The 18969-nt window shown below is 38.8% G+C and overlaps 2 protein-coding genes and 1 long non-coding RNA gene across 4 annotated transcripts in view; 2 read left to right on the top strand and 1 right to left on the bottom strand.

The window, feature by feature from the left end:
• Window positions 1-18969, top strand: part of LOC126926986 (A disintegrin and metalloproteinase with thrombospondin motifs 3-like) — a 118387-nt gene that overhangs the window by 82996 nt on the left and 16422 nt on the right. The window lies entirely within an intron of this gene.
• Window positions 1-18969, bottom strand: part of LOC126927014 (uncharacterized) — a 31857-nt gene that overhangs the window by 5916 nt on the left and 6972 nt on the right. The gene's annotated exons all lie outside the window — the stretch shown is intronic.
• On the top strand, window positions 460-17405 carry LOC126926980 (uncharacterized). 2 transcript variants are annotated; one of them, XM_050743285.1, is made up of 3 exons: window positions 14808-15747; window positions 15794-15834; window positions 17272-17405. In XM_050743285.1, the coding sequence occupies exons 1-3, from the start codon at window positions 15448-15450 to the stop codon at window positions 17300-17302; spliced, it is 372 nt and encodes a 123-aa protein (XP_050599242.1). In that variant the 5' UTR covers window positions 14808-15447; the 3' UTR covers window positions 17303-17405. The 2 variants fall into 2 exon arrangements, 1 of the variants encoding a protein (XP_050599242.1); XR_007715046.1 differs by lacking the exons at window positions 14808-15747; window positions 15794-15834 and adding an exon at window positions 460-532.

Here is an 18969-nt window from a genome sequence, read left to right as displayed (position 1 = left end):
AACCTTTTTCATCTCTTAAGAATCTTAATTTAATGTTATAGACCTATGATAATATCATTAATATACGACACTTGCGATTCCTTTTACTTTTCTATTTCTGCTATTCTTCTCTGCTGTCGAATCAACATTTCAACATTTTTCAGGAAGATTAAAATACTAATAGCGTTACAAGTTACATTTGATTACAATCAACAACACGATTACTTGCACGTATATTTATTATCATTGACGAATATTTATATATAGTATATAATGCATGATGTAATAATAAATATAATATATTCGTAATATTTGCTAGCTTTTATTAAGAAAATATTAATAAATCGTCGTAGGTCCGCCGTGGCGATGCCAGACGATCTCTCGAGAACGTGAACAAATGGAACAGAAAGATGCTGTCCTCGAAGGACGTAAATCACGATGTTGCTGTATGGTTGACGCGATTAGATATAGGAGGTCCTTCGAGATCGTGCGCGTTAATTCGAGACGAAGGCTTGACCAGCGCCTTTATCATCGCTCACGAAGTAGCACACATGTGAGTGTCCCACATGTTGAGATATCGTTGGCAAACTGAAATATTTATAACTGGCCTGGGTATTTACGCAGAGACCGTGTGTTATTTATTTATGCAAATACGTACTTGTACGAGAATAATTTGAAAAATGAAATCTCCATAGGAGAACTTATTATCTTTACCGAATATCACAACGCGTACTGTACTTTGAATCTGCCATAGATTTTTGCGTATTATGTGCGTTCTTGCATTCCTTCTTTCACCTACGATGGCTCTTAAACAAGAAACGATATCGTAACGAGAAATACAACTTAGCTGAGCGTCCACTTTGGTTCCACTAGTGTTGTCCCATACGACTTTGTGTTTGACCTCGCTATTAGGGGACTTTTTACCCAACGTTTCCTTCACCGCCTTCACTACTTTCGATTTATCGAACTTGAGACTTAAACTGGCCGTTACTAAATCTTCCGGCTTCTTCGACATCGGTTGGTGTCTCTTCGTGAACCAATTCGACGGTGCCATAAAGGTCGAAATAGCGGCTTTCGAGGATCCGCTAAGCTTACTTTTAGCTCCGTGCAATGTCGACACGTCGAAGCTGTTGGAACGGAAGCTCTTCGATCGACTTCCTTTCTGTTCGGTCGTTTTTCCGGGCCAGTTTGATTTGCTACCGTCCCGCGAACTCGGCGCTTCCTCGCCGCATCGGTTGATTTCCGTCGCGGAAGACGCTAACGAGCTTAGGATCGATATCAGATCCGTATTAGAGCAGGCAATGCCCGCAGCACCGGAAACGGATGCACTCGCGGCTCTTGGCAGTTCCGAGACGCGCTTTCGGAGAGAAGACGTCGGCGAAACCGACGGAGTAGGCATTTCAGAGAATCGTTGTTTCGGCTGTTGAGTGTAACGTTGAGCGGAACTGTTACCCTCCAGCGGCTGTATTTCGTACACTTGCTCCGTCGACGTCCTGTACATCCTTAAGCGCACCTGGCAAACGGATTGCTTTTATTCGAAAGACAGTTTCTTTTTTATCATAATTCGTGCGTTATGATACATGTTTCGATGATTGAGCCGTTAAGCGTGACAAAGCGATGGAATTGTTTTGCACAGAAATTCTGGTTCTAAAATTATGTTAGGGATTCTAGGGCGTAATAACATCTTGGAACGCAAAGTTATCGATGTGTCGATGAAAGTTAAGCGAGCTTTATCGAAGCACACGTTCGAGTCTTTGGGCGATTGCTAGGAATACGCGTAATGTTTTTTTCCGTGAGCTGAAAAGTTGAACGACTATAAATGGCGTTTGTAGAGGATTTCAAAGCGGAAGAAGAGGCAGATTATTTAATACATAATATCTTCCTTTATAATATATCTAATATCCTAATAATTAGATGAACGTAATACAAATGTTTAGAATCAGAAATTATCTGTTTATATAGAGATCTGTTTGATGCAAGATCTAAAATCAATCAAATCGGATTGTATGGATTATGTATTTGACTGTGTTAATCCTTTGACGTCGATAGCAACGATGTATATAGCGAATGGCGGTTATCAGCCAAGATTATGAGCACGTACGCAAATAGACTAGAATATTTTGCAAGAATGAAATGTCTTGGTATGGTACGCTTTAATCTATCTATCCAAGTCAAAATAAGTATAAAAATCGCGTGGCAATCAACATATTAAAAAAAAAAAAAAAAAAAAAGAGAAAGAAAAGGAGAAACAGATGTTTCTGATTGTTTAGTGCATTTTCATAAAATCTTCTAAATGTTTAATTCTCATAGAATAAAAGGGAGAGCATACGTTTGAATCTCAGCAGATTTTATTAATTCTTTGAAACCATAAATATAATATGAGTATTACATCAACTTTAGTTCATACATGTAACAACATATTATTCTGCGCGTAACAGTTACATTTAATGAAACATTTATTTATCCAGTAAATCCATATTCTCTATTAAACGTTCGTTTATTAATAAAACTGCCATAATCGTCCACGCATTGTTCGCTTCCTTAATTATTTTTCAAAGTATAACGATAATCAATGATGCAACAGAAATATCATGTAACATCCCAACAATCTTACATGAGATTTTAGCTGTTTTTACTATACAAATTAAGTCATTATTAAAATAAGTCATTATAATAATATATATATGTCGGAGATGACAGAACACCGGAACCTTCCCTTTGGAACTTTGGGAAGACCCCTAGTATTGAAATTTAGATTTCACCATAGCCGTATTAAGAAACTGTTGTCATTCGATCCGACTGTATTTATTTGAGATTTATGATAGTGAGCTCGGGCTCGAGACGACAATCAGTCGCCGAACGTAGCCGCGGTCAAAGGGATGAACGTTTTGTCTAACAAAGGCATGAATTAATTCTATAGCTCTTCTTAAAAGAAATACTTGGGACGGGGCACGACGGTAAACGTTTCAATGGTTTCTGCCACGTGGCTCGCCACACGCAGACTTTGTCCTTCGGGTAAGATGATTGCCAGATGCCAACGCATCTTCACAGTATATGTTTAGCTGGTCAAAGTATATATTTGACTTGATAATGAAATACAGGAATACAATTTGAGCTGGTCCAGATCCGCACGCTAGCAGTGTTACTTTATGACTGAAAAACCCCGAAGCCAACGTCGCCTGTCTACAGTTTATGGTCTGCCTCCCTGCTATTCTTTTGTCTATGTGCTGTCGATGGCTTCAGCGCTTGAGGAAGCTAAAAAGACCAGATGTGGAGTTTTCCTAGAAGTGGTGACCACTTCAATAGCTATAATACGTTTTATATCACGCGTAATATAGTTTCGTAATATAGTAATATAGTTTCTCAGCCACAGTGGCGTTACAAGGGCGAGACCATACGTGTCTTAATGGCGTTGTTTCGTTGACATTATCACGTAAAATAAAAAGCAGGAGGCTCGTACGAAAAGAAAAAATTAAGATAACAAAAAAACAAGAGAATTTATTTCTGAATTTACACTGACTGCGATTTTGTTCTGAGCTCCAGCCGTGACTTTCCAAGACTGAAACTCTTACAATTTGACTTTCGGTAACATCTGTTTCTTCTTTGTTTGTCATCCCTCAATATCCCCACTACCCTGCAGGCGTACGTGACCGTTGTCACACTTCTAGGACATTCGGTGGAAGGACCGTTAGGATACAGATGACTCATTAGGCACTTTGGCGATATACATTGTCGCCAAGGCCGCCACATCTCTATCTCCATCATCGGTCCATCGGATTTGAAGTATGCCGGTCGTGACATACCCCCCAGTTTAGATTGATCTTGGTCCTCTAAGATCGTAGTAGAATTGGTTGGATTTGTTTATAAATCGTAATTCCTATCCTGTGAATTTAAGACAACTAACCAAGGGTATTGTTACTAGTGCCAGGGTCAGCATTATCCTGGAAAAAGTACGTTTTCAATCGGTTACCATGTATCTTTTTCTTAATATTGTCGATAGATACAATGTAGTAAGGAGTTTTCACATCATTGATTCTATAGGGTCCTAACCATTCAATGTCCAACTTATCTCTTTTATGGTCATTGTGAATTAAAACAAAGTCTCCTTTCCTAAACACGGTCTGAGTTTTAACAATCTTTTTTTCTTGGTCTCGCTTGTAGCGTTGCTTATTTTGAATAAGTGTTTTGTGAGCTGTTTCCCAATATTTATTTAACTGTTTTTGCCAAAGTGAGTACATATCGTCATAGGTAAATGCGGGGAATTTGGATATTGCGGAAGGTAAGTTCGCTTTTCGCCCAAAAGTCAATTCGAAGGGGGAGAATCCTGTTCCTTCATGTTTTGCAGTGTTGTATCCTAAACAAATGAAATTAAGTACTTCGTCCCATTCTTTGTCATTGCCGTGTAACGCAGTACGAATTAAATCTTTAACCGAGGCATGTGTTCTTTCGAGGAATCCGTTACTCTGTGGGTGAAATGAAGTTGTTTTGACTTGTTTGATTTTAAAGGCCTCTTCAAATTTCGTCATTAAATCGCTAACAAAATTTTGTCCTTGGTCTGTCAGAATCGTCTTTGGTGCCGAAAATATGTAAATATAGTGCTCAATGAGCGCGTTAATTATAGATTCAGTTCGTTGCGTTTTAAGGGGAACAAGGATTAGATATTTCGTAAGTTCGTCGTGAATTGAAAGTATATATTGATTTCCGCGTTTGGTTTTCGTCATCGGTCCTATGATGTCCATAGCGATTTTGTCGTTAGGGTGAAGTGGTGTGTCTGAGATCTGTGGGGACTCTTTGGGTCTGATACGTGTTAGTTTCTCCTTTTGACATGTGTCGCATGTCTTCACGAAGTTTTCTACTCTTTCAAAAAGGCCGGGGATTTTGAACTTATCCTTAATCCGTTGATACGTTTTCTGTATCCCTAAATGTCCTACGGTGTCGTTATGGTTTTCCTTTATTGCTTGTAGTATTTCGCTTTCGTCTAGTTTTAAGATGGGGTTGGGCGCATAAGTGACTTCCTTGTATGTGTCGTTAAAATATATTAGCATGAGTTTAATCTGTGTTTTCTCTAATTCAGTTTTTTTTATTTATTTATTTATTTATTAGAATATTTACAATCAATTCTCGTTGAGAATTTTCAGTAACTTAATTTGGCGTGATACAATGACATGGATTATAATAGCTTTATATTGTTGGTTCTAGTAGGACTAAGGATTTAATCTAGTGGGTATTTTCTTTTTAGTCTGCGGATCTGGTCCGTCGTGTCCAGTAGTTGGGTGACTAGTGGGTTGTGGTGGTTGTTGACTCTTGTGTTATATCTGCTTCTGGACTTGTGTATTTCATCTTTGACTGTAGATATCTTGAGGTCGCGGTGGATTGTTTCGTTGGTAACATATCAGGGTGCATTTAATAGGGATCTTAGCGTTTTCGATTGGAAGCGTTGGAGTATTTCAATGTTGGAGTTACTTGTGTTCCCCATAGTTGGATTCCGTAGGTCCAGACAGGTTTTATTACGGCCTTGTAGAGGGTTATTTTGTTCTGTATGTTTAGTTTGGAGCGTCGGCCCGTGAGCCAATAGAATTTTCTTAGTTTTTCCTTTAGTTGCTTTGTTTCTTCCGAGATATGTTTTTTCCAAGTTAGTCTCCTGTCCAGGGTCATGCCCAGGTATCTTACGGAGTCCTTGCTTGGGATTATTGTGTTGTTAATGGTGACCTGGGGGCAGGTTTGTTTTCGGAGCGTGAAGGTTACATGGGAGGATTTTTTTTCGTTTATTTTAAAACCCCATTTTTGGAACCACTTTTCCATGGAGTCGAGACTTCGCTGGAGAGTGGATGAGGCAATTGCCGGGTCTGCGTGAGTAGATAATAGTGCTGTGTCGTCGGCAAATGTTGCTATTGTTACCTCGTTTGATATGGGTAAGTCGGCAGTGTAGATGGAGAATAGTAGGGGTCCGAGGACACTACCTTGCGGTATGCCGGATTCTATTGGAAATGTTGCGGAAGTGGCGCCTAGACATTTAACTATGAATTGTCTGTTGGTAAGGTAGGATTTTAAGATGGAGTAGTATGGGTGGGGTAGGATTTTTTTAAGCTTGTAGAGTAGCCCTTCATGCCATACTTTATCGAATGCCTGTTGGATGTCTAGGAATACGGCTGAGCAGTATTTTTTCTTTTCAAGGGTTTGGCTGATCATGTGGGTTATGCGGTGGGTTTGCTCTACTGTTGAGTGTTGTTTTCGGAAGCCGAATTAGTGATCTGGGAGAGTTTTCAATTCTTCTAGGAGTGGAAGGAGACGATTCGTGAGCATCCTCTCGAATAGTTTAGACAGGGTAGGTAAGAGACTGATTGGGCGATAGGAGCTGGCTTCATATATTGGTTTACAGGGTTTGGGGATGAGGGTGATTAGTGAGATTTTCCACGCCTTAGGAAAGTGTTCAAGGCGGAGGATGGCGTTAAAGATTGATGCGATGAGTGCGATCCCTTTTATGGGGAGTTCCTTGATTGCTTTATTTCCTATTAGGTCGTGACCTGCTGCTTTCTTGGGGTTTAGGCGACTGATTGCTTCTATGATCTCTGCAGAAATGAAGGGTTGAATAGGAGGGGACATTTGGAAGGGAGTGTGCAGGTATTCGGTGACGTCCGCTGCAGCTATGGAGGAATGGGGTTGGAATACTTCAGTAAAGTGTTTGGCAAATAGGTTGGCTTTTTCTATAGGGCTACGCGCCCATCCATCCTGCGGGCGGCGGATTGGAGGTATTATTTGTGGGGGGCGCGTGAGTTTCCTGGAGGCTTTCCATAGTGAGTAGTTTGAGTCGGCTGTGGGGGACAGGCTGGCGAGATATTTGTGAAAACGGTCATTATTGTAGTTCTTTATGGTTTTGGATAGTTTTCTAGTTGCGTTGTTTAGTTTGCGTTTGTCCTCCGGTGTTCTATGGGTCTGCCATATCCTTCTTAGTCTACGTTTTTCTGCTATTTTTTTTAATATGTACTGGGGGTATTCGTGATTGCTGATGGACGTTATTGCCGGTGTGGAGAAGCGGATAGCGTTTATTATGCTCGTGTTTAGGTATTCCGTGGCTGCTTCGATTTCTTCATTGGTTTTTAGTGAGGTTGAGGCTGAAGTTGTGCGGGTAAAGACTACTCTAAGGAGCTGCCAGTTGGTGTGTTGGTTATGAATGGAGCCATTAGGTGTATTCTCGATGATAGTTGAACTGACTGTTACTATCACGGGGGAATGATCAGAGGAGAGATCAGCCGAGGAATTGATTTGGACGTGTCTTGACGAGATATTTTTAGTTATGAAGAAACCAAGGAGATCGGGTATTTTGTTTGTGTCGGTGGGCCAGTGTGTGGGTTCGTATGTGGTAAGGTAGTTGAGGTTGTTGGTTGTTATGCTGTTGAGGAGGTTTTTGCCTCTTACTGTAACCAGTCTGCTACCCCATTGGGTGTGTTTAGCGTTGTAGTCTCCTCCGGCTATGTATCTGTTGCCCAGGGTGTCCAGGAAGTGGTCAAAGTCTTCTTTGGCGATGGAGTGTCTGGGAGGGCAGTATACAGCTGAAGTGGTGATTGTACCATGACAGTCTTCTATTGCTACGTTTGTTGCTTGGAGGTAGTCTTTCTGGAATGGTTGAAGTTCGTAGTGCTTGATGTTTGATTTGATTATGATTCCGGTGCCGCCGTGGGCCTTTCCGCTGGGGTGTTGGGTGTGGTAGAAGTTGTAGACGTGTATTTTGAGGTAGTTTTTGTCGGTGAAGTGGGTTTCGTATATGAGCATCACATCGATTTGCTGTTGTTTTAAGAATAGTTCTTGTTCAGATTTGTGCTGAGCTAGACCGTTGGCGTTCCACAAAGCTATTCGCATTGGTTTTATTTTGCTTCTGTGCGTATGAATTTGTCCATGAAGAGTGTGAGTAGTGACAGCAAGTTGTTAATTTGCTCAGTTTGCTTCTCGATAAGTTTTTCGAGTCTGGTAAAGTTGTCTGTGCTTTGTGGGGTGGGAATTCTATTTTCTGTGTGTACACTGTGTGTTTTCGAGTTGTTTACGTTTCCTTGCGTTGCCTGCGCATAGGATACTGTTGGTGTGGTGAGTTTTTGGGGTTTAGGTTCTTGTATGGTTATGTCCTTGGGTCTCAGTTTTGGATACTTTATATTATGTAGTGTTTTGTAGGCTGAGCATCCTTTGTAGTTCGCAGGATGCTCTCCTTGACAGTGGATACATTTGGCGGGGGTTTCCGGGGATTTAGTGCATTGGTCAGTGGGGTGATTACCTGCACATTTTACGCACCGGAAGTTATGATTGCAGTATTTCTGCGTGTGGCCGTACCTTTGACACCTTTTGCATTGTATTATTTCTTTCTTTACAAGAGGTGGCTCGAACTTAACTATGGAGTTCATCAGCCGATTGATGTTGTAGATTTCTTTGTTGTTTGTTTTTTGTTTTAAGTCTATAAAAAATAAGGATAGTGGGTTTTTTGTGATTCTATGCCTAATGTTGCTGATGTTAGTTACTTCGTGGCCGTGATTTAACAGTTCGCACTTTAGTTCGTCTAGATCGGCTGAGTGGTGGATGTTGCGTAGCACCACTCGAAATGGTCTTTCTTGTTTGAGCTGGTATGTGTGGAATTTAGCGTTTAACGTTTTTAATAGCTTGGTTAACTTTCTATAGGCGTCTGGGTGGGTCGGCAGTATTTTCACGTGGTTGTTGTTAATCTTTAACTTGTAGTCCTCTTTGCTGATGTCTTTTTCGATAGTCTTAATCATTGACTGTATGTCGATTACGTCGTTAATGAATATCGGTGGGGGAGGGGGAATTCTTTGAGTATGGAGATTGTATTTTCGAGCTATCGCGGGGAGACGTAATCGCGAGGAAACACGTCAACGGGAGTCGTAAATTCCCGTTACGATCCTAATGATCGACGCCGCGAGTAGATCGATCCCCTGATTTCCGTTAAGATAATAGGGGTGGTTGAATTAATATAACTCCGTGATTGGTAGGGTTATGATTATATTTTTCTCCAACAGCTTCGTTTAATCACACACAATAGTAACGTCGTTGAGTCTGAAGATTGCCTGGATCTTGCTCAGATTCTGACTGCCAATCTGAGAGAGGAAGGCTCGTGGGTCGTAGTAGATGTGGCGATTGATCAGATCCAACCTTGACTGAATCGAATCAACAGGATCAACCGAAAGACTGAATGAAGAGACGTCGACTGCTTGACTCCGACTGTTTGACTTGGGTGGCTTGCACTGACGACTGACTCGAACGATTTCCGTTATGAATGTGAGGACACAGATCCCCGTTACCATTAGCTAAGACGTTAACGGTTGAAGTTGGGATATGGAAGTATCCTAACGGCATGACTCGTGGGAAAACCCAGATGTTTCTAATCTCTAAATGCCTGATTTTCCCTGTCATATAATTAACAATTTTTCCCGTCATAACTACCAGCTTACTCCGTAATATTTAAGAACGTTCAATAAACCTAAGGACCTTTTAAGTACCCGCTATAAACCGAAAATGCTTGCAGGATTCAAGGTTTCTGCAAGCTAATGAGAATCGGTTTATGGTGGGCCTTAGTTTTATTGAGGGTTCTCTAATGACGTTTGGGTCTGGACGGTCAGACATTAAAGTACGTCGCGCGGACCTTTTCACGCGACGTAACAGAGATTATTTACCTTTTCGGTTGTAATCATGGAGTCTTCCGTGGACTCCAGTATTGAAAATCTATTGTAGGTGGTCACCTGGCTGGCTGATGGTTTAGTTTGACTCTCGTTTACATTTGTCTTGGTTGGTTCGAGCTTTCGTTTTTTCGTGTGATGGTCGTTTACGAGGATAGATGTGTTGCCCTCTTGCCACGGGGGAGGAAAAATGGCGGTGTTATAATTTAGCTCCGGGGAGCCTGTTGGGAATGATAGAGCCATCATCGAGCTAGTTAGTTCAGTGTGAAAGAACTAGTCGAGAGGCTGTTAACCCCTGGCTAGGTTAGTTGGATTCGCTTTCGACAGATGGGCGTCACGTGGAGTTTTGTGAACTTCACAGGGCACTGGACACACGTCTGCACGTCTCGGCACTCAGCAGCAACTGGATGGTCACGTGCTGCTTTGTGAACATTGCCGGGCACTGGACACACGTCTGCACGCCTCGGCACTCACGAACGAACTGGATAATGTATGTGATAATGTATTTTTAGTGTATCCTGTTAGCTTAACAAAACATAACGTTGTTCAACGTTTGCATAATATATTTAAAGAAAAAGATTGATCGTACTTTCTGATCTGAAAAAATAGCTCTGTTTATACATTATACATTATACATGGGAATTAACATTATGTATGGGAATTAACTAGTGTCTATATAGTTTCACACTGACAAAATAGTTTCGAGTTACTTAAAAATAGTTGCTTGATTCAAGCAACTGTACGCGTTAACAAAATAATTCCAACTTACTTGAAAATAGTTGCCTGATTCAAGCAACTGTACGCGTTAACAAAATAGCTTCGAGTTATTTGAAAATACTTGCTTCACTCAACTGCACACATTAATAAAATAGTTTCAAGTTACTTGAAAATAGTTGCTTGATTGAGGTAACTTGACCAATCTGAATCATCATAAAAACTTGGAAGGATATTTCAGGCAAAATTACAGGTTCACATTGGCAAAATGATTTTAACTTACTTGAAAATAGTTGCTTGATTCAGGTAACTTGAGCAATCTGAAACATCATAAAAACTTGGAAGGATATTTCAAGCAAAATTACAGGTTCACATTGGCAAAATGATTCTAACTTACTTGAAAATAGTTGCTTGATTCAAGCAACTGTACACGTTAACAAAATAGTTTCAAGTAACTTGAAAATAGTTGCTTGATTCAGGTAACTTGACCAATCTGAATCATCATATAAACTTGGAAGGATATTTCAAGCAAAATTACAGATTCACATTGGTAAAATAATAGGTTCACATTGACAAAATGGTTTCGAATTGCTTGAATTCAAATCGTTTGACGAAGCAACATGACTAATCTGAATAGTTTAATTGTCATCTTTATCCAAGACTCGCATAGTCAATCGAGCCATTCGGAAATCACATTGACCAACTCCAAAATTGAAAAGTAGAGAAAAGTAATTACAAGTATCGCAAGTGGTGAGACAATATGCGATAAAAATGAAAAGATGAGCGTGGCGTTAAGCTCTAAGGAACTAGAGGTTTTGTGAGAATCAATCGTGTACTTGGACGATGAAATTGCGAAATTATGAGATTGTCCAAAGATGAAGTTGGTCAATTTGACTTTCGCCAAGCTCGATCGTCACTACGACAGTTCTCGCGTATCGAAACTATCTTGATGTTTGTGTCGACAGGTGAGACGAATGAGCGATCGTGGCGGAGAAGGATCAGGACATTCGGTCGTTACGATGGAATCAGTGTTACCGACTTTATTTGGCCGTCGCGAATCAGTCGCCTGTTTTCCTTTTGGAGGCGTGACGAGAATATTGCCAAATCGTCGAGACCCAGCGTCCAGAATGTCCGCACCACTGAGCGGTAGAGGAAATACGCACTATCTTCGGTTGGACATTATGGACGACATCCCATACCTAAGAGCGAGGGAGGTAAGGATCTTTCGTTTATTCTTTTTCACTTTCTACCGTAATAGATCAGCCACAGATAGTCCATTTCGACGAATAGTTTCTTTCGATCGACGTGGAAACCGTCGAAAAGAAAGATTTAGGATATTGTAGCCGTTCGCCGATAAGGAGCGCCATTTACGCCGAAGGAGATCCGTTCTCTTAGAACGTTCATAGAGTCGCCTGTCTACCGTATTGGGTCTGCCTCCCTGCTATTCCTTTGTCTATATGCTGTCGATGGCTTCAGCGCTTGAGAAAGCTAAAAAGACCAGATGTGGAGTTTTCCTAGAAGTGGTGAACACTTCAACAAAAATAAACGAAAGATCCTTACCTCCCTCGCTCTTAGGTATGCGATGTCGTCCATAATGTCCAACCGAAGATAGTGCGTATTTCCTCTACCGCTCAGTGGTGCGGACATTCTGGACGCTGGGTCTCGACGATTTGGCAATATTCTCGTCACGCCTCCAAAAGGAAAACAGGCGACTGATTCGCGACGGCCAAATAAAGTCGGTAACACTGATTCCATCGTAACGACCGAATGTCCTGATCCTTCTCCGCCACGATCGCTCATTCGTCTCACCTGTCGACACAAACATCAAGATAGTTTCGATACGCGAGAACTGTCGTAGTGACGATCGAGCCTGGCGAAAGTCAAATTGACCAACTTCATCTTTGGACAATCTCATAATTTCGCAATTTCATCGTCCAAGTACACGATTGATTCTCACAAAACCTCTAGTTCCTTAGAGCTTAACGCCACGCTCATCTTTTCATTTTTATCGCATATTGTCTCACCACTTGCGATACTTGTAATTACTTTTCTCTACTTTTCAATTTTGGAGTTGGTCAATGTGATTTCCGAATGGCTCGATTGACTATGCGAGTCTTGGATAAAGATGACAATTGAACTATTCAGATTAGTCATGTTGCTTCGTCAAACGATTTGAATTCAAGCAATTCGAAACCATTTTGTCAATGTGAACCTATTATTTTACCAATGTGAATCTGTAATTTTGCTTGAAATATCCTTCCAAGTTTTTATGATGATTCAGATTGGTCAAGTTACCTGAATCAAGCAACTATTTTCAAGTTACTTGAAACTATTTTGTTAACGTGTACAGTTGCTTGAATCAAGCAACTATTTTCAAGTAAGTTAGAATCATTTTGCCAATGTGAACCTGTAATTTTGCTTGAAATATCCTTCCAAGTTTTTATGATGTTTCAGATTGCTCAAGTTACCTGAATCAAGCAACTATTTTCAAGTAAGTTAAAATCATTTTGCCAATGTGAACCTGTAATTTTGCCTGAAATATCCTTCCAAGTTTTTATGATGATTCAGATTGGTCAAGTTACCTCAATCAAGCAACTATTTTCAAGTAACTTGAAACTATTTTATTAATGTGTGCAGTTGAGTGAAGCAAGTATTTTCAAATAACTTGAAGCTATTTTGTTAACGCGTACAGTTGCTTGAATCAAGCAACTATTTTCAAGTAAGTTGGAACTATTTTGTTAACGCGTACAGTTTTTTTTTAATTTATTTATTAAAATTCATAATTCGTCCAATTTGGACATTTGGTGGAATTTTTTAACGGTTAAATTAGCATGTTTGTGGCTACCCCCAGCGGGGTACCATCCTCGTGTTTGTTAGATTATGTCCTTTATAAGGTCTGCTGGGTGCTTCCTTTTTAGCCTTCTGTCCATGTTTATGGTATTGTATGTTTCCGCAGCTAGCCGGTTTGGGTGTGTTGCTATTCTTGATTTGTATTTCTCGGAGTATCTGCTAATGTCTTCCTTGACCGTTGGCATTCCCAGGTCCCTCCGTATATCTTCGTTTCTGACGTACCAAGGTCCGTTTACTATTGTTCTGAGGATTTTAGCCTGTATTACCTCTATTTTGTTTATATGGCTCATTGCTGCTGTCCCCCATAATGGTATTCCGTACGTCCAGATTGGTTTTATGATCGTTTTATATATTTTTAATTTATTTTCTATGTTTAGTTTGGATTTTCGGCTTGTTAGCCAATGCATTTGTCTCCTTGTTTTCTGTATTTTTTCTACTATTGATTTGATGTGTAGTTTCCATGTGAGTTGTGTATCTAAGTGGAGTCCTAGGTATTTGACATGCTTTGTTTGCGTTATATGCGTGCCGTTTAATAGGATGTTTGGTGGTATCTTTTTTCGTAGCGTGAATGTAATATGGTTGCATTTATTGGGCTTCGCTTTTATTTGTTTTTCTTGTAGCCAATTTTCTATTTTTATGATATGTTCTTGTAGTATTTTGACTGCCGTTTCTGGGTTAGTATGCCTGACTAGTATAGCTGTGTCGTCCGCGAATGTCAATACTGTGCTGTTGGTAGTTGTTGGTATGTTCGCCGTATATAATGTGTATAGTATTGGGCCTAGGACGCTTCCTTGTGGTACCCCGGCCTTGATGTCTTTAACTTGAGAATGTGTGTCCTTGATTTTTATTACGAAGGTTCTGCTGCTTAGGTAGGATTTTATTAATTGGTGTATTTGCTCCGGGAATTGTTTCCTAATTGTTTGTAGTAGACTTTCATGGTTAATTTTATCGAATGCTTTCCCTATGTCTATAAAGAGGGCTGTGCAGTATTCCTTGTTTTCTAGTGCTACTATTATTTCGTTTATAAGCCTGTACATTTGCTCTATCGTGGAGTGTTTGTTTCCGAAACCAAAGTTCCCAGTTGTGTCCTCCAGCTTTCAGTAGATTTGTTTGGTACCTCCTTTTTGCTGTTTTTCCTAGGTACTTTCTCAAACCTTTGACTTTTTCCTCATCGCTTTTTATTTTGTATTTTTTGCATTCCTCTTCATACTCTGATATCCAGTTTGTAGCTTTCTCAGTTCCTTCAAATCAGAGATTTTTTTTAAAAATATTAAAGGACGCCAACGTATATTCGTCTCACAAGAGTTTGGCGAGCATATCATAAAGACGGTGCATGATTTCTTTGGCCATGTTGGAAGGAATCACATATTGAAAAAAATCCGACCCTTTTATTATTTCAAAAATATGGACCGAATTGTCGACAAGTTCTGCAAACAATGCGAAACTTGCATTAGGAATAAAAGCAGAACGAGAAGACCGATCGGGCTTATGTGGAGACTAGGACCAGCGAGGAAACCGTTTGAAATAATGTCATTCGATACGGTCCGAGGTTTTTCCAACAACAACTCACCAAAGAAGTATATCCATATACTCATAAATCACTTTTCAAGGGCTGTTTTTATGTCCACATCGAAAACACAACGCGCGGAAGATATCATAAAACTTATAAACTCGACAGGAGAAACTGACTCCATAAAAATTATCCTTGCAGACCGATACCCAGCGATGACATCCAAGGAAATTCAAGAGTACGCGAGAGAGAAAAACATTAAATTAATTTTCACCTCGACAGACTGTCCATCCTCCAATGGACTAAACGAGAGGGTAAATCAAACATTAGTAAACAGAATCAGATGCAAGATCAATTCGAAAAAAAAAAGAAACTGGACAAAGATCGCAGAAAAAAGCGTAGAAGAATACAATCACACCAGACACAGTGTAATGGGATTTGCCCCAAATCACTTACTGTATGGGAAAATGATCGAAATCATCCCTAAGGGAATGACAGAGAAGAAGATAAACTTAAAAAGAGACAGAGAAGAAGCATTTAAAAACTCAGCAAGAAATTTCGAAATCAACAAACAAAAATATGACAAAAAAAGACGAGAACACGAGTTTAAAATTGGTGATACGGTCTTCACCCACAACGGAAACAGAATGAATAGAAGTAAGCTGGAAGAAATTAGGAAAGGACCTTTCAAAATTTTGAGAAAGATTTCAAACTCTATATATGAAGTGGATAACGGTAACCGGAGATCTGAAGGGAATTTCTTCAAACTGGCCCGGAAAAACGACCGAACAGAAAGGAAGTCGATCGAAGAGCTTCCGTTCCAACAGCTTCGACGTGTCGACATTGCACGGAGCTAAAAGTAAGCTTAGCGGATCCTCGAAAGCCGCTATTTCGACCTTTATGGCACCGTCGAATTGGTTCACGAAGAGACACCAATCGATGTCGAAGAAGCCGGAAGATTTAGTAACGGCCAGTTTAAGTCTCAAGTTCGATAAATCGAAGGTAGTGAAGGCGGTGAAGGAAACGTTGGGTAAAAAGTCCCCTAATAGCGAGGTCAAACACAAAGTCGTATGGGACAACACTAGTGGAACCAAAGTGGACGCTCAGGTAAGTTGTATTTCTCATTACGATATCGTTTCTTGTTTAAGAGCCATCGTAGGTGAAAGGGGGAATGAAAAAGAAAATCGTAAATCGTAAAATCTCTTCCAGAGAATGCACTTTATCGTAAAAATTAATAAAGTCAACAACAACGTGAAATTAAATAATTGTTGTTTGATATTCTGTATTATCGATATAGGTGAAACGTGGAGAAGATAATTTGCAATCATTGCGGACAATATCGCAGTGACATTATTATCAATCGGTAATATTAAAGATAAAATTCATATGGGATGAAAACAGAGCGTCAAAAGTGGTTATTTTTCGATCTTCTTGCGAAGGGAAAATTCCTGCAAAATGTTTAAGAACGGCTCTCAACAAGGAATGAAAAATGTTATTACAGTTCCATTTTCGTGTTCGTTTTTTTTTCTACATGATCCATGTGAAATAATTCTTCAGATGCTCTGCTGGTAAATGAATCGACGTTTGTAATAGATGAAATATGAAGTACAGCGAGATCGTTGTTGGCTATTGTTCTACACCGATATCGACAAAATAATTCTTCGACAACTCTATTGATAAATCAATTGTAGTTTGAAATCAGACGAATCTGAAGTACCATCAGTTTGTTGCTACGAGAACAATAGCCACCAACGATCTCGCAGTAATTCGGATTCGTTCGATTTTAAACTTCAATTGTTTTATCGACAGAATCTCTGAATAATTATTTTGCTGGTAAATTCTGCTGGTATATCGATTAGAGTTTGGAATCGAGCAAATACGAAGTACAAGATGGCTATTGTTCTCACGTAGCAACAGTCTGATAGTATTTCAGATTCGCTTGATTTCAAACTTAGTTCCCTTGGTTTAATTACTGATTTATCAGCTGGATCAAAATTTAAAGAAAATGAAGATCAAGTGTAGCGCGTAAGTTTGACCTCTGCTTAATTTTTTCATCTCTACACTCATCTTTTTCAACTTCCATGTCACATTTCGTATAAATGCTAATAATTCTTTGTTTTTTTTTTTTTTTGATAAATTCTCTTAAACGTCGCACAAGAATTTTTCGTTCGCGAGGAGGTGCAAAAATGGCCACTTTTTGACTTAGGTCAAAATTTGCAAATTTGGGGTTAGCCCCAACTTAACCACACTTTTAATCCAACATGAATTTTATTTTAATATTACTGACCTCTGATGGTGGATCTGCGATACTGTACTTAATGATTGTAAACTATCTTATCGAGACTTCTCATCTATATTAATAATATAGGAATGTTAAATATTATTTTGAATATTAGGAATATTAAATAACAGTTAAATACTTTTAACTGTTTATAATAATTTACTATTACGTATTTTAACGCGAAATCTCGTTTCATAAAAATTTTCATTCAAATACGTAAATACATAATATTCATAAATTTATAAGAACAATTTTGTCCGTAGGTATTTGGTAGCGCAATTGAGAAGATGTTAACGGCGCAAAAGGGAAACGATACGGGGGCTTCCGGGTCGAGCGGAAAGCCCTCGGTATCTCCGAACAAACCAATGTCAGGCAAAGTGACAAATTGGTTTTCAAATATCAAGAATCAAAATCGGAATCAGACGGAATCCAGCGAACCGTCTCTCTGTTCTTCCCTAAAGGACCTATTCAAGAAGTAATGGGGAAGAACAAATGCTAATAAATGTTAAGTGTCTCTAGTTTAATTAACACTTCTTTATCTTTATCTTTATTAACACTTATTTATTTAAGAATTTATTCAGAGATTAACACGACCTAATAGATGACTGACAATCTGGTGTAATTCAAATTAACGAGCTATACTTTCCTTGTACTTTCTTATTGCTATACCTCTACAATATTCTTTTATCGTATCTGTCGATTTTAATCTCACACAAATATATAATAAATGTGTATACAGTAGTTGACGAAAATATTAGATAGAAGATTTTTGCGAATATATATTATGTGTGTTAGTGTTTTTCTTCACTTCACTTCAATGTAACGAGACGTGTCTATCATGATTACACCGGTAAAAATTGAGACTAATTTGGAAATATATATATGGAAGCTAGAAGATGCTTATTGCAGACGTACACATAGCAAAAAACTAATGTACAATGTAAAGAGTATTTTTAAACATGTGATTGATTAGGGGTAAAAATGCTCCTACTAAAAATATTGTGACTTATTTATACAATACATAATTAACTGTCCAAATACCGATGGTAATCAATAAGCATCTTATAATTCCTATTTACATTTGTTTCAAAAGTTTCTTTCGTTTCATAAGGAAATAATAGATGCACGACACTTTTTGTTTTATATTATTCTATCGATTTATGTATGATCTATTTTGTAGTAATAGAACAAAACGAAAGAAACTTTTGAGACAGCCTAATGCATCTTGAAATTCATGAAAAGCTTCAACAAAATATTCATGGAAAGTTTCTGTAAGCGTCCGAGTACTTTCGTGAGCCGTTATATGTATAATAATTCGTTACAATGTTAGTGATAGCTTGGAAAGTGAACTATTTTTATTATACATCTTTTTACTTTCCATATTACGCTCATAGATACTTTAAAACGCCGCGATACTAACTCTTATCTATCATGTTTACGAATGCCTATAATTTGTGAAACCGCTTCTGATTTTACGGAAATTTTGCAGTTGCTTGATGAATGAAACAGATTTGTTAAGAGAATCACATGTTATAGATACCTGAACTGTGATTTATTTAATATATCTTTTCTGATTTGTTATCCTGCAACATTTCCATGTTTTACGAAGCTTTAAATTAAATTTCACAAGTTTATTTTCCTTAAGCTAAAGACGATGCTGGTGAAATATTTATTTCTGAAGTAAAAAGTAAAAATATAGCTTACATATTGCTTGTATTTAATCATGTATTACGATTAATCCTGTTGCGATACTCGTATATTTCAGTTAGGCTCTGGTTTTAGTAAACAAGAAAGATTTATAATATCTTAAGAAGATGTTTAGCATGAAATCATGCTAATAAGAAGTTTTTCATGTTTTTCTTCAGGCTTAAAATATTTTTCAATGTTGTGAAAAAATTGGGTTGAAAATGAATAAAAGGGTGCAACAGGGTATTTAAACAAACTAATATCTCTTATATGAA

Source organism: Bombus affinis, unplaced genomic scaffold (assembly GCF_024516045.1).
Source record: "Bombus affinis isolate iyBomAffi1 unplaced genomic scaffold, iyBomAffi1.2 ctg00000068.1, whole genome shotgun sequence".
In the NCBI taxonomy this organism is placed as follows: Eukaryota; Metazoa; Arthropoda; class Insecta; order Hymenoptera; family Apidae; genus Bombus; species Bombus affinis.
The sequence above is the reverse complement of the archived record's forward strand: the minus strand, read 5'-3'. Positions and strand labels throughout refer to the sequence as shown.